This window comes from Macrotis lagotis, chromosome 7, assembly GCF_037893015.1.
Source record: "Macrotis lagotis isolate mMagLag1 chromosome 7, bilby.v1.9.chrom.fasta, whole genome shotgun sequence".
In the NCBI taxonomy this organism is placed as follows: Eukaryota; Metazoa; Chordata; class Mammalia; order Peramelemorphia; family Peramelidae; genus Macrotis; species Macrotis lagotis.
In genome coordinates this window covers 220404457-220417276 of record NC_133664.1, presented here as the reverse complement: position 1 = coordinate 220417276, position 12820 = coordinate 220404457, and the positions used below count along the sequence as shown (strand labels likewise).

The window sequence follows — 12820 nt, the reverse complement described above, 5'->3', positions numbered from 1 at the left end:
CTTCCCCCAACCCAGGGAGAAAGCATAAGCATAGGAAATCTTCCCTCTTCTAACTCCTCACTCTTTCCCTTAAGGGTTCTTTCTTCTCTTGAACTTCTTTTAAACTCTTTCCCCAAGGCACAACTTGCTTTTTTTTTCCTTTAAGACTGCCCCTCCCCTTTCTTTAATTCTGCACACCTAGCACAATACCCCACACACCCTCCTGCAGGAACATTCAAACTCACTCACACAGCATTGGATCCAATCTGCTTCCTTAATTTAGAAAGCATTTCTTGGCCACCAGACAGACTTGTCTTTGGATGGGGATTTGTGGCCATTCAGAATAGCAGTATCTGAAGAATTTACTTTTGACCCTGGGCAGCAGCCTTGCTGTTCCAGCTAGCTCATTTCCTATCCAAAGGCGTCTCCTTGGGTATTGGTTTGGGGGGGGGGTCTCTTCCTCCCCTCCCTGAGGCACCTTTTCGACCCCTGGCCTCCCATCTAGGACTTCCTTTCCTGGAATTATCTAGAATCAGCCTCAAAATATAAAAACCAAAGTTTCCCTACCTTTCTGGGTTGTTTCCACAATTTTCCATCACTCTCCCAGTCAGTGGCAGGGTTTCAGGTCCATTCAGAGATCCACCCAAGGGAACCAGGGAAAAGAAAGAAGGATCTGGCTTGAAATCAAGGTATGAGGTCTCCCCCCCCCACTTCTGGGGCTTCCTCAAGGGGGTGTTCAGAAGATCCGGGACAAGCCCCTGAATTGTTATAAAAGAATGAAAAGACAAACCTGCTGGAGTGAGACAAAATTGTACATTTTATTCATGAACCTGGCAAGATACACATTACAAGATATAGGCACCTCACTCCTAGGAGTGAGGCAAACCTTAGTCTCAGGAGTTAGGCAATTTATTGCCCTCAGAAACTCTTTCCCCCTCCCTCTTGGATGTTCATAGGCTCTCAGAGTTTGAGTTACAATCTAAAAGATGTACCCATTCCATGATATGCCCCTAATATGATCCCCCCACATCATCCAAAGCATGATATACTAAAGAACCCCAATCATCACAGGGGGTGTGTGGGTTAATATTCAATTACCTAATTGCTCAAACTCAGTAGCATTAGGTCAAGATCTCTAGGTCACTCTTGACCTTTGGGGTTTGGTATCCCTGGAGTGGGATTAGGAAGACTCTTCCAGTCTTGTGATTGGCTGGGCCATTTTCTCTTTGTAATGGATTCCCTAAGTGCTCCCCTCCATATCCTGTCAAGATCTTCACCCTGTATTTCCCACAACTTCCCCTTTTGTAATGGATTCCCTAAGGCTCCCCTCCACACCCTGTGAAGACCAACACCCTACATTTCTCACATCCATCAACTGGAGAATGGCTGAACAAGTTGAAGTGTATGAGGGAATACTATTTGTGCTATAAGAAATGATAAGCAAGATACTTTCAGATAAACCTGAAAATGTAGTAAACAGAATGAGAAGAATATTATACACAATATTGCAAGGAAGTATTGTAAATACTGCAATGTTGCAAGGATGATCAGCCCTAAAGACTTAGCTACTCTGATCAAGCAAAGATCCTAGATAATTCCAAAGATTCCAGACAATTTCCATGATAAAAAAAAATGCTTGCAAACTAATCTAGGGAAAAGAGCATAAAATTCAAACCAAAACTAGATTATCTCTTCAGCCCCAGGAATTGAATGGTTGACTTCAACAGATAAAGTGGGGTCAGTTGACTCTTCACCAAAATCCCAGAGATTGCTTTGTCAAGGGAGGAGGGGCACATAGTTAACTATTCTCCAATATAGAATATTCTACTGAAGAAATCTCAGACTTTATCCCACTCAAGCCCCCATAGATGTTTCTATTTGCACAAACCAGCCATGACCACTGACACTTTTACATTTTGAACATAATTGTTTGCTTAGCAATATGGTTAAAGAAGTAATGGCATCAAGGGCATTCATATATTTTTTAAAAATACAGTATTGGGGTGGCTAGGTGGTGCAGTAGATAGATAGAGCACTGACCCTGGAGTCAGGAGTACCTGGGTTCAAATCCGGTCTCAGACACTTAATAATTACCTAGCTGTGTGGCCTTAGGCGAGCCACTTAACCCCATTTGCCTTACAAAAACCTAAAAAAAAAAAAAAAAAAAAAAAAAGATAGTTCCAAATCACTAATAATATGAGAAATGCAGAGCAGAACAGCACTAGAATTTTGCCTCACACCCTGAAAAGATGACAATGTTGAAGAGGCTTCGGATAGGCTCACTAAAGCATCACTGATGCAGCTGTGAATCAGTACAATCAAAATGGAAAGCAATTAGGCAAATAAAATGACTATAATGTTGATACTTTTTGACCTAGAGATTCTACTACTAGACATATACCAAGAAGGCAACTGATAAAAAGAAAGTTCCTATACATAGTTAAATCACAATTAATATGAGTTCTAATAATGGTAAATTAGATGTAGTAGAAAAAATAAAACCAGGTCACATTTGATGTGACATGGATAAGCTACCTAAGGGTTTAACATATCTATCATTGGTATGTGGATAGAATGTACTGCTGTCCCATATTACCAACAGTTGTGCTAAAAATAATTAAAGATCCTTTCCCAAAATGAACATAAACAAGAATACTTCAGATGGAAACACTATCAGAACACAAAGAAGCTTGTTAACTATATTAGAACAAAAATTTGATGTGAACCACAAAAACATGATTATAGTAACTCTAAAATAGAATGAGAAGTGAATCTTCAATATGAATATTAGAAAACAGATAAAATAAAAGAAAAAGACAAAAATTACATCAATGTTTTGTAGTTTACAACTGAGGAAATAACATGCTACAAAGGTAGAAACAGAGTGTCTTTTATCAGTATAATATTTGCAATTTTAAAAATTCATTGCTCTTAGAGTAAGCATTCAGTTAAAGCTTCAAGTTTAAGGCAAGGAAAGAAAATGGAAATGAAGTAAATAGTAAACAGGTTTACTACAATCTCTGATGTTTTAAAGGAAAAATTTTAAGTGGAAACATTGATCAACAAATTTTTAATGTGGATGAAATAGGCTTATTCTAAGGGAAAAAATGCCTTTAGAGCTTCAATTACTAAGGACGAAAAAACTCAACCAAGGTTAAAAGTGCCTAAGGATAGTCTAACACTTTTCTTGAGTGGTAATGAGGGGACTTTTAAATTAAAACTAATGCTTGTTTTTTAATATTGAAATCCTCATGCTTTCAAGAGCATCAATTGCTTCTTTTTTTTTTGGTGATCAAATAAAAAAGCATGGGTGATTTTCAAGTTATTTTAGCCTAACTGTTGAAAAATAATATAAAAACAACACTATAGCTTTTAAAGCATTACTGAGTTTAAATAATATCCCCAGCTTATCCATCTATATTTTTTGGTTCATTGTGTGAGAATGTAAACATGCAACTTCATTGAGATGTGAATTGAGATATGAGTAAAGATGTCTGGAATTTTGGTGATATGCATGATGATTTTAGGAAAGAAAAAATGGTTCAATCTACCATTCTAAAATATTTTAAATGGCAATAACCAGATCATCATATTATCAGTTTAGATTAATCTTTAAGTATAATATTCAATAATTTACATTTTTAAATTTTAATGTCTATTGCTACACTATTTTTAAAATAAGTCAATCAGAATTATATTCTTACCCTTTGCTATCATATTATGTTCATTTTAAAAATTAAATTTGAATTTTTCATTGTATATTTACTTTAGGCTGGAATGATTACCATATTTTACATATGATTATAACTTTGAATGTAAAAATCTCAATAATGGGACCACTTCTCAATAATGGGACCACTTCATTGAATTCATTATTTGTATTAATTGGGACTTAGTTGTGCATCGAAATATTTATATCAACACTTTCTATTGTAACAAAGAATTTGATACAAAAGAGATGCCTATTGATTAGAGAATGACTAAAGAATTATGATGTATTAATGTAATGGAATATTACTGTCCTGTAATAAATGATGAATGTGATGAAAATAGAGAAGCATGGAAAGATCTACACAAATCAATGCAGAGTGAAATAAACAGAACCAAAAAAAAAGAAATAAACAAAGACTACCACAATGTAAACAGAAAGAATGTACACAATTAAATATGAATGTTTTAAAATTGCAAAGAACAAACATGACTCCAAAAAAGATATGAAAAGATAATCAATATAAACATCATAGATCTAGTAGTTTGTACTAGTTTCATACTTTTTTGATATATTGATCAGTTGCTGATTTTTCTCTTCTTTTTCTTTTAAAATATTTGTAAAAAGGGAGAATTTTCAGGGAGGAAATCACAGATCCAGCCAAAAAACTAGGGAATGTTGTAAGGATTCAATGAGAGAATGCAGGTAAAGCACTCCACAAACTTTAATTAAACATTATCATTATTAATATTTTGTACCAGATCAGTAATTTCACTGGTATAGGGAAAATTCAATAAGGAAATTTCCTCTACTATTATAGATTGATACTTCTCAGCAAGTTGAAGTGATGAAAGTTGGCTAGAATACTAAGAAGTCCAAAGACTTGCCCAGAGTATTACAGCAGAACTGAGATTTGAACCTAGACCTTTCTGATACTCAGACGCCCTACTATTAGGGTTACAATATCTTAATAATAATAACTCCATAAAAGTCCAAACTAATTTTCATACTGTGAGAAATGAGTAATAACAAAGTTAGAGAAAGTAACAAGCAAGGATAACATAGAACAGGGACTTTTTATGCTCTGAGATCACTGTGGTGTCTGTGAAGACCTGGCAGGAACCCTGAAATATGAGTGAATTGGGCTTTGGATACATGTCTCAGAATTAGTTCCCCTCATGAGCATGATGCAACTCAAAAAAAAATAGATGAGGTGATATAGGGTTGCAAGCTAGCTCTCCTTGAAACTCGTGACGATTGGCTTAACACAGATAACCATGTCTGGGAACACAAGAAGATAAGATACACATGAAGAAAGTATATTAGAATTACCAATACCATGATTAAAGGACATGATTTATGACAAAGAAATCAAAACCATATATCATCATATAAAAATGCAAGTTAAAAACAACTTGAATATCATCTCACACTTATCAGATTGGCTAAAATGATAAAAGAGAAAGAGACAAATGCTGAAGGGGACATGGAGAAATTGAGACACACTATTGGTGAAACTGTGAAATGATCCAACCATTTTGGGGAGTAATATGGAATTATGCCCAAACAATTATAAAACTGTAAATGCCCTCTGACACACTATTAAGTTTGTTTCCCAAAGTGATTAGGGAAAAAGGAAAAGAACTTATATGTTCTAAAATATTAATAGCAGCTCTCTTTGTGGAGGCATAAAACAGGAAATTGAGGGGTTGAGGAATGGCTGATTGTGATGTATCTCAACTATGCTATAAGAAATGATGAGCTGGTTCATTTTAGAAAAACATGGAAAGACTTACATGAAATAACAATAAGTAAAATAAGCTGAACCAACAGAATATTGTATTCTTGTCAAACATCCTTGCTATGTTTCTGTTAAGTACACCTCCCTTTGTTAACCACTTAATAGTCAATAAACATTTATTAAGAACCTACTATTGTTCTTCCTTCATTTCTAAAGAGGATCAATGACCAATGACATCACAAAGTGAGGTCTTGACTTGTGGGTGAATTGGATTTAAGTGAGACAGAGTTGCACAAAGTCCCCAATCTCTCCAGATTCATTGAAATCTGTCTAGATGGCAGGACAAAAGGTGATGGACCAACATTTGGTGAAATACCTTGGTGTCGTTGATGTTTGACCAAGCTCTAAGTATTCCACAGAACTTGTTTCAGCTGCCTTCATAGCCATATATGACTGACAGAGTCCTAAACTCCTTGATAAAGCAAAATTTTTCTACCAAAACCTATTTACTAAGTACAATCAGAAAAGCTTATCTTACTTGAAGTCTGGTTTCTAATACCCATCTTTTCCCCACTCCCATGTCTCCTCATATATCATTCCATATCAGACTTCAAATAGGATTAAGATACTAATCTACCAGAAAGCCCATGTAAAAATATTAATATGTTTCCTGGAACTCATCAGAATCCATTACTATGTTGATACAAATTATTTTATTAGATTATGTAGCTGTCACCTAATACACTTCATGGCCCAAAGGAAGAACAGTGGAAAGCTACCTTTGACAGCAAAGAAAGGTTTCTAAAGCATGAGGCTTTCCCAGTGAAAAACTTTGGGCAATCAAAAAACTATACAAAGGCTTGAGGTCTCTCAAGGAATAGGAAGGAAAAGAAGTCAGTAAGGGAAAAAGTGGCCCTGAAAGGAGAAGTAGGACAATGAAGAGAAATTTCATCTAGTTCACAGTTATACCTGATGTGGGGTTTTGCTAGATGTTAGATTCAAGAATCCTTCACTTCACCCCAATTCTTAAGTTTAAGAAGCAGAACAAGGTGTCAATGAAGATTCCAAGGGGAAACATGAGAGTCAAGCATATTGAGATCTAAGAGGAAGGTGGCTGACTTACCGGGTTCAGCATGGCTCTCAGCTCCAAATACTGCACATTGTCCTCATAGAACTCCTCCAGACCTCTAGTAAAGTACTCTTTAAACACTGGGGCATAATGGACAAGCCCTGAAACGGCGATAAAGGCACTTTCAAACCTTGCCCAAATGACAGCTTGATCTGAGTATGCTATCTCAGGGTTCTCCAACACCAGTGTGAAGTTTTGCAGCAAGCTGTCATGAAGCAAAAGGGAATCATGCTTAGAAAAGAGTTTAGGTAAGGATCCTTATGAATTTCCTTGTAAAATTGTGTGGTCAGATCCACACCTACATGTCTCCTACATGGGCCCAGAGGAATCAGGAGGGGGAAGGCAAGTTGAGTGAGGGAGGAATCACAGTTTCCCTTCCTAAGAACTTAATTACCAGAGTTCTCAGAAATGTCTGAAAAAGAAGCAGAGGTTTCCCTCTGACAAGGGAAATTTGGTTTCTCATTTCATATTCTCTTAGGACTTAGATATTTTATAAATTATTTTGATTCTAATAGACAGTTGCATTATAATGTTTCATGGAAGGTTTGTGAAAAAGTACAGTCCCAACTATAAGTACCTTAAGACTGAAATAATTTCTTTTGCATACTCTCATAAAACATAAGTATAACTCACTTTTATTGTAAACATACTCCTGAAAAATTATCTTATTTGTAAATCAAATTAAATTCAATTTTCAGTCCAAGGGCAACTAGTTTATTTTGATTTTCAAATCATGTTTTAAATGCACTAGAAGAGCTTGATATTACAGGTTTTTCATGTAGGGTAAGTACTTAAAGTGAGATAGATTAGATGTATCATATTCTTTAAACACTAGACCCTAAATGAATACTTTTTGACTAGCTAACTAAACTCAGCTCTAAAGGTGAGAGGCATCTCACCTTAGAATCTTACTAATTATAGAATATTCATCAGATCACAGTCTTTTTGAGTCTTTAATTTTTTTATCTACAAAATGAGTCTAATAATACCTCTTGAATATACCTCACTTTGTAAACCTTAAAGCTTTACATAAATGTCAGATAACTCACCTGTTATCAAACTCAGTGACATTTTGCAGCTGCCTCCTATACTTTGCTAGCAAAATCCACTCAGAGCAGTTCTCTGGTTTTGCGGTTGGAGGGGCAGGGTCAGCAAATTTAAACTTCAGGTCACCACGTGGAGTGAAACAGAAGTGGCAGTGGGGTCTATAGGTGACATTCTTCACCAACCAATCAACACTCAGAATGCCAAAGTCATGGAGGTGTAAAGCAGCTCCTGAGGGAGAGGCAAAACTATAGATTAGAGGTCATAAGTAGCTCACCTAAGTGGAGAGTTGTTCATACATAGGAATTCCATCCTGTCCAAATTTCCGTGAATCCAAACTTCAATGGAAATTTCTGACTTTAGCTCTATTTATTTAATTTATTTAACTAATTCTCAAAGCCTTCAGTTTGGGATTTTGGGGTTTTTTTTCCCCTGTCTTGCATCTCCTAAAATATACTTTATGTAGTCCAGGAAAGAAGAACAATGAGATATACTTGTTATCCAAGCAAGTGACCAAGTTGAGTTTTGGACAATCTCCCCTGTGTTAGGGGAAACCCCAGATCATTGAACTATGACCATGACTCCCTTTGCTCCAACTTCCAAACCCTCATCATTCAGGAAGCCCTAGTTTAGGGTTTCAGTGAAAGAATGACTCTACCCAGACTCTAACTTTGTAGAATATTTTCCTGAGAAAAGTAAGGAATAGTAGTGGCATTCTATCCCTGGAAATCTGTTTAGTTATTTTTCCAGTCCACTTTGTCCTAAAGATCATCTAAATCCAAAGATCTCAGCTGCAGCCTCATATTTCTGAAGCTTCATCAGCCCTCAAAGGAGGGCTTTGGCTTCCAAGGTGGCATTACTGATCACTTTTCTAAGCCTATCTTTTTCAGACAAGAATATGGGCAACAGGGGAATTTAGTGATATAGCTCCCCATTGTGTTCTATCTCTTTCTTCTTTTTTCTTGCTTTTATTTATTTCATTAAATATTTTCCAAAGACATGTAAAACCTTTTAGCACTTATTTTTTAATATTTTTGAGTTCCAAATTCTCTTCCTGCTTCTTGCCCCTCCTCCACCATTGAGAAGGCAAACAATATATCAATTATACATGTGAAGTCATGCAGAACATATTTCCAAATTAACCATGTTGCAAAAGAAAATACACTCAAAAAAATCCCCAAGAAAAATGAAGTTTAAAAAGTATACTGCAATCTGTACTCAGAATTCATAAATTCTCCCTCTTCTCTTTTCCATTTAAAAGAACTGGTAATAGAAAAAAAAGAATTCAAAAGCAATACTTCTAACCAGATTTTTCACTCAGTTGGGTTTCCCACCTCTTCAGGAGTTTAAACCCAGGTAAGTTCACCCTACCCCCCTTAATAAATGCCCCTACCTTTTGGCATCTTCTTTAAGATCTGGAACACCTTACTTTCTTCAATGAGTTTCTTGGCCTGGAAGAAGTGCATGCTAGGTGGAAATTGATTTTTCTTCATTGCCTGACTAATCTCTGCATTTTTCAATGCCATCAGTTTCTCATTGGCCAGCTCTTCTTGTTCTGTTAACAACAGCTCCCCACCAATATGCAACATCTTTTCTTTCCTTAAAAGAGCTCTCCGGTCATCATCTAAAGGAAGAGCTAAGCAGAGAGAAGAGCCCACTATGGCCAGCAGCAGGGCTGACCATTTAGTTTGACCAGTCAGCAGCATGGGGTCACCTAGAAAAAGAAGGATTTGAGTGAATGCCCATTGTGGACAAATCAAAATAATTTGAAACCAACCTAGTATTTCAAGAGCTAAGAAACTGTATCAACTAAAAAAAGAAATATTTAAGGGAGTGCAGCTAAATTAGATCGAAGAATAAAAAAGAACAGCTAAAAGGATAGTGGAATATTTGAGACCAAACATTCAATTCACAAAAAAACAAAATGTTGTATATGCATAGCACTTTATAGCTTTTGAAGTGTATTTTTATTCATTTCATTTGATCCTTGTGACAACTTTGTGAAGAAGGACAAATATAATCAATCCCCCATTTTACAGATGAAGAAACAGGGTCAAAAAAATAAAGTGAATTCCCCAAACACATACAGTTAATAAGTGGTATAGTCAGAAACAGAATCCAGAATTTTTGACTTCCATTCTAGGGTTTTTCCATTATACCATGCTGCTAAAATTCAGGGTTTTATTTTTCTTCACCTCCCATTTTAAGTGAACCACCCTACCCCCTTCTGAAGTTCAGACTCCTTTGTCAGTCCATCAATTACTATACATAGGGGCAGCTAGGTGGCTCAGTGGATAGAGCACCAGCCCTGGAGTCAGGAGTACCAGAGTTCAAATCGGGCCTCAGACACTTAATAATTACCTAGGCCTTGGGCAAACCACTTAACCCCATTGCCTTGCAAAAACTAAATAAAAAAGTAAATAAATAAATAAGCAAACAAACAAATAAATAAATAAATACTATACATAATGGGGCTTGAAGTACGCCCAGATTATCTAACATCAAGTTATCTTGCATCCTGTATTTTCCTATCATGTGAGTGGGAGTGGTCTCCCTTGATTTGCTACATAGCTAAAAAGGGCTCTATCTTTTAAAATTGCCTCACTTAGATAGTATCTCTCTTTTCCTTTACATTTTTCCTGCTGCATGCAGAGGGTGGAGATCATAGTTTACCCAAAGCAAAAATATCATGAACTGAACCAGGATGAGACAATATCTTCTTCTCCCTTTCCCTTTTACCCCAGCACTAATGGGTATTGCGTGTCCATTCTGTTTCTTTTGTCCTTCTCAATTTAAGGTGCATGAGGTAATTGCCACCAGATCAAGGAGTTTGAGCTACGGTGATCTGATAGCCAGGATGCTACCTAGGAATCCCTCCAGCTCGGCATAAAAACTCTGAAAAACAAAGGTGCCTGGGACTAGAGCCCAAGGCAGGTTTTGGACTTGGAACTGAAACTGTGCTCTATAGAAACTGAACTAAGCTGTGAAACAAATTTGCTTGCTTTCCCCAGAAACTAAGTTAGTATGTGGGAGACATAGAAAATTAAATCCTACATGTTCCAGGAATGAGGTTTAAATTTGTGATTATGCCTTTTAAAGTAAAATTCATTTTTGAAAGTTAATCTTTCAGTAGCTAAGAACAACTTGGATGCAAAGGACCCCCCCCCTACATTTGGTAGAACTTCATAGTAGGGTCTGAAGACATTTGCAGACATTTGCAAACATCCTAGAAGACATTCTAGAAGAACCTTAAGATTCCAAGACAAGTAAGGGGGAGGGGAGGAATGTAACAGATCTGAACTTCAGGATGTGATGATCAAGATAATCAGTGTTACATATAAATTGAATACCTATTTAATATAGTATGTTAAATGCTGTCAGGATAAAGTATTGCTATCTATATTTTCTTATTCATGTCTTATCTAAGAGCCTAGAAAAGTTATTTAAACTTTGAGATTTAGACTACTCACCTGTTAAATTACAACAATAATTACATCTAACTCTCAGAGTTGCTGGGAGGAAAACAGATCATAAATCTTAAATTTTAAATTAGCATGTTAAATAATAAAATTGGTATTATTTGTCCAATAGAGCAGCAGAAAAATATTTGTCAATGATGAAGTATTGAAATATTAGCCCTTAGGCCTGTAAGTAATTAGCTAACAATGTCATGGAGAGAAAAGAGATAAGACTATAATAAAAATGAAGATAGCTTTGAAACAGTGCAGGTGAAGGGTATGCCTTCAATTTAGGGTGGTAATGAGTTATAAAGAACAAAAATCATAATAAGTCTTTTATGAAATGGAAATTTTAAAGAAACAATAAAAATAGGAAAGGAGGCAGTGAAATATGGTATATTGAAGTTAGGCTTAGAATGTCACCAGATCCAGTGATGGAAGGATACCAGAAGCTATTTAGGTATTTAATCAGGAATCTTCAGGAGATCTAGAAGAGTACAGGAGTCCCTGGGGACTACTTTTTCCTAGATCCCTATAGTCATTAGGTGCCTTATGCCTGCTTCTCCTGGTGATATTACACAAAATGACAAGAATTCCTGGATCCCCCAGCATAGAAAATACAGCACCATCACCAATGAAGTTCTTTCTGCTCAGTAACCTGGCATCATAGCATTTTCTGCCTTCTGTGTGAGACACAGTAGTAAAGAGCCTACTTTTACACAGCTCCAGCTCCATTTTTACCTTACTCTTCTCCCATAATAATCTATGCTGGAGGAGTAGAAAATGTTAAAGACATATTTAAAGAATATGATTTTTTTTAAAACAAACACTAACAAAAAGAACTATTCAACTGTACCTGTGTTACTCAAACTCTTATGCTATGGAGATCCTTGTCTTGGCAAATCCTCAGGGATTATAATACAATCTCTAGATATCCCACTGAAAGGGATTCTTCTTCATGTTCTAACTAGCCCTTCTTAAACCATTGCTTCTCAGAACCCTGTCCCACAGAACCTGCAACTCCAGAAAATGTAGATTGCAAGCTTGCTTCCCCAAACAACTGTTTCAACAGAATAAACTGAGTTTACCAACTCATTTTACTTCCTGTAACAAAGTTTCACTTCACCTAGTAAGTATATTCAGTTTCATTTCAGCTACAGAAGCCTTCAAAAGGGGGTTGAAGGAGGATTGAAGAAAGCATTCTCTGAAAACCAAAAATGGCTGAGTAAAATCAGTAGTTCCAAGAAAACTAGAACTTGGTGACAGAACAGTAGAATTCCAAACTTATGGAGTCCAGAAAATAGGAGTGGAATGCTTATTACCAAGTTCATAATACTTTTGGTAAACACTTTACAAAGTAAATATAACAAAATGGAAAATGGAGGCAGGTCTTCCATTTTATTTATTTTTTTTAAAAAGGAAGATGAAATGAACCTAATAGATGGAGGTAATGCTATTGTCTATGTCATTTAAATGTGTTCATTTTCCTGGGACCAAGTAAGTGCTCTATAAACAGTAAATGCTAAATAAAGTTTTTTTTGTAACTGAATTGAATTTTCTCAGCCTAGTCCTAAGAGTTTATGTCTGACAATAAAAAAGAACCATGATTGATGGTATACTTGGAGAATCTTAAGAGAATCAATTAAAAAGCTAGCTGAAATAATGAACAATTTTAGAAAAATTTAGAAAAGAAATAGAGGGATGGATTAGCAGAAGAGATTAGGTAGTCTAGCAATTAATAAACTCAAAGATCCAAGCTT

General features: G+C 36.0%; 1 protein-coding gene across 5 annotated transcripts in view; it reads right to left on the bottom strand.

The window, feature by feature from the left end:
* ADA2 (adenosine deaminase 2) overlaps positions 1–12820 on the bottom strand; it is a 117019-nt gene that overhangs the window by 57357 nt on the left and 46842 nt on the right. For 2 of the 5 annotated variants that reach the window (XM_074194959.1, XM_074194962.1), the window contains exons 1-4: positions 11917–12131; positions 8996–9316; positions 7608–7833; positions 6553–6763 (exon numbers count right to left, since the gene is read on the bottom strand). In XM_074194959.1, the coding sequence (XP_074051060.1) occupies positions 6553–6763; positions 7608–7833; positions 8996–9308 (750 nt within the window). In that variant the 5' untranslated portion in view covers positions 9309–9316; positions 11917–12131. Of the gene's footprint in view, positions 1–6552; positions 6764–7607; positions 7834–8995; positions 9317–11916; positions 12132–12820 lie in introns of those variants that run through there. The other 3 variants (XM_074194960.1, XM_074194961.1, XM_074194963.1) reach the window with 2 other exon arrangements.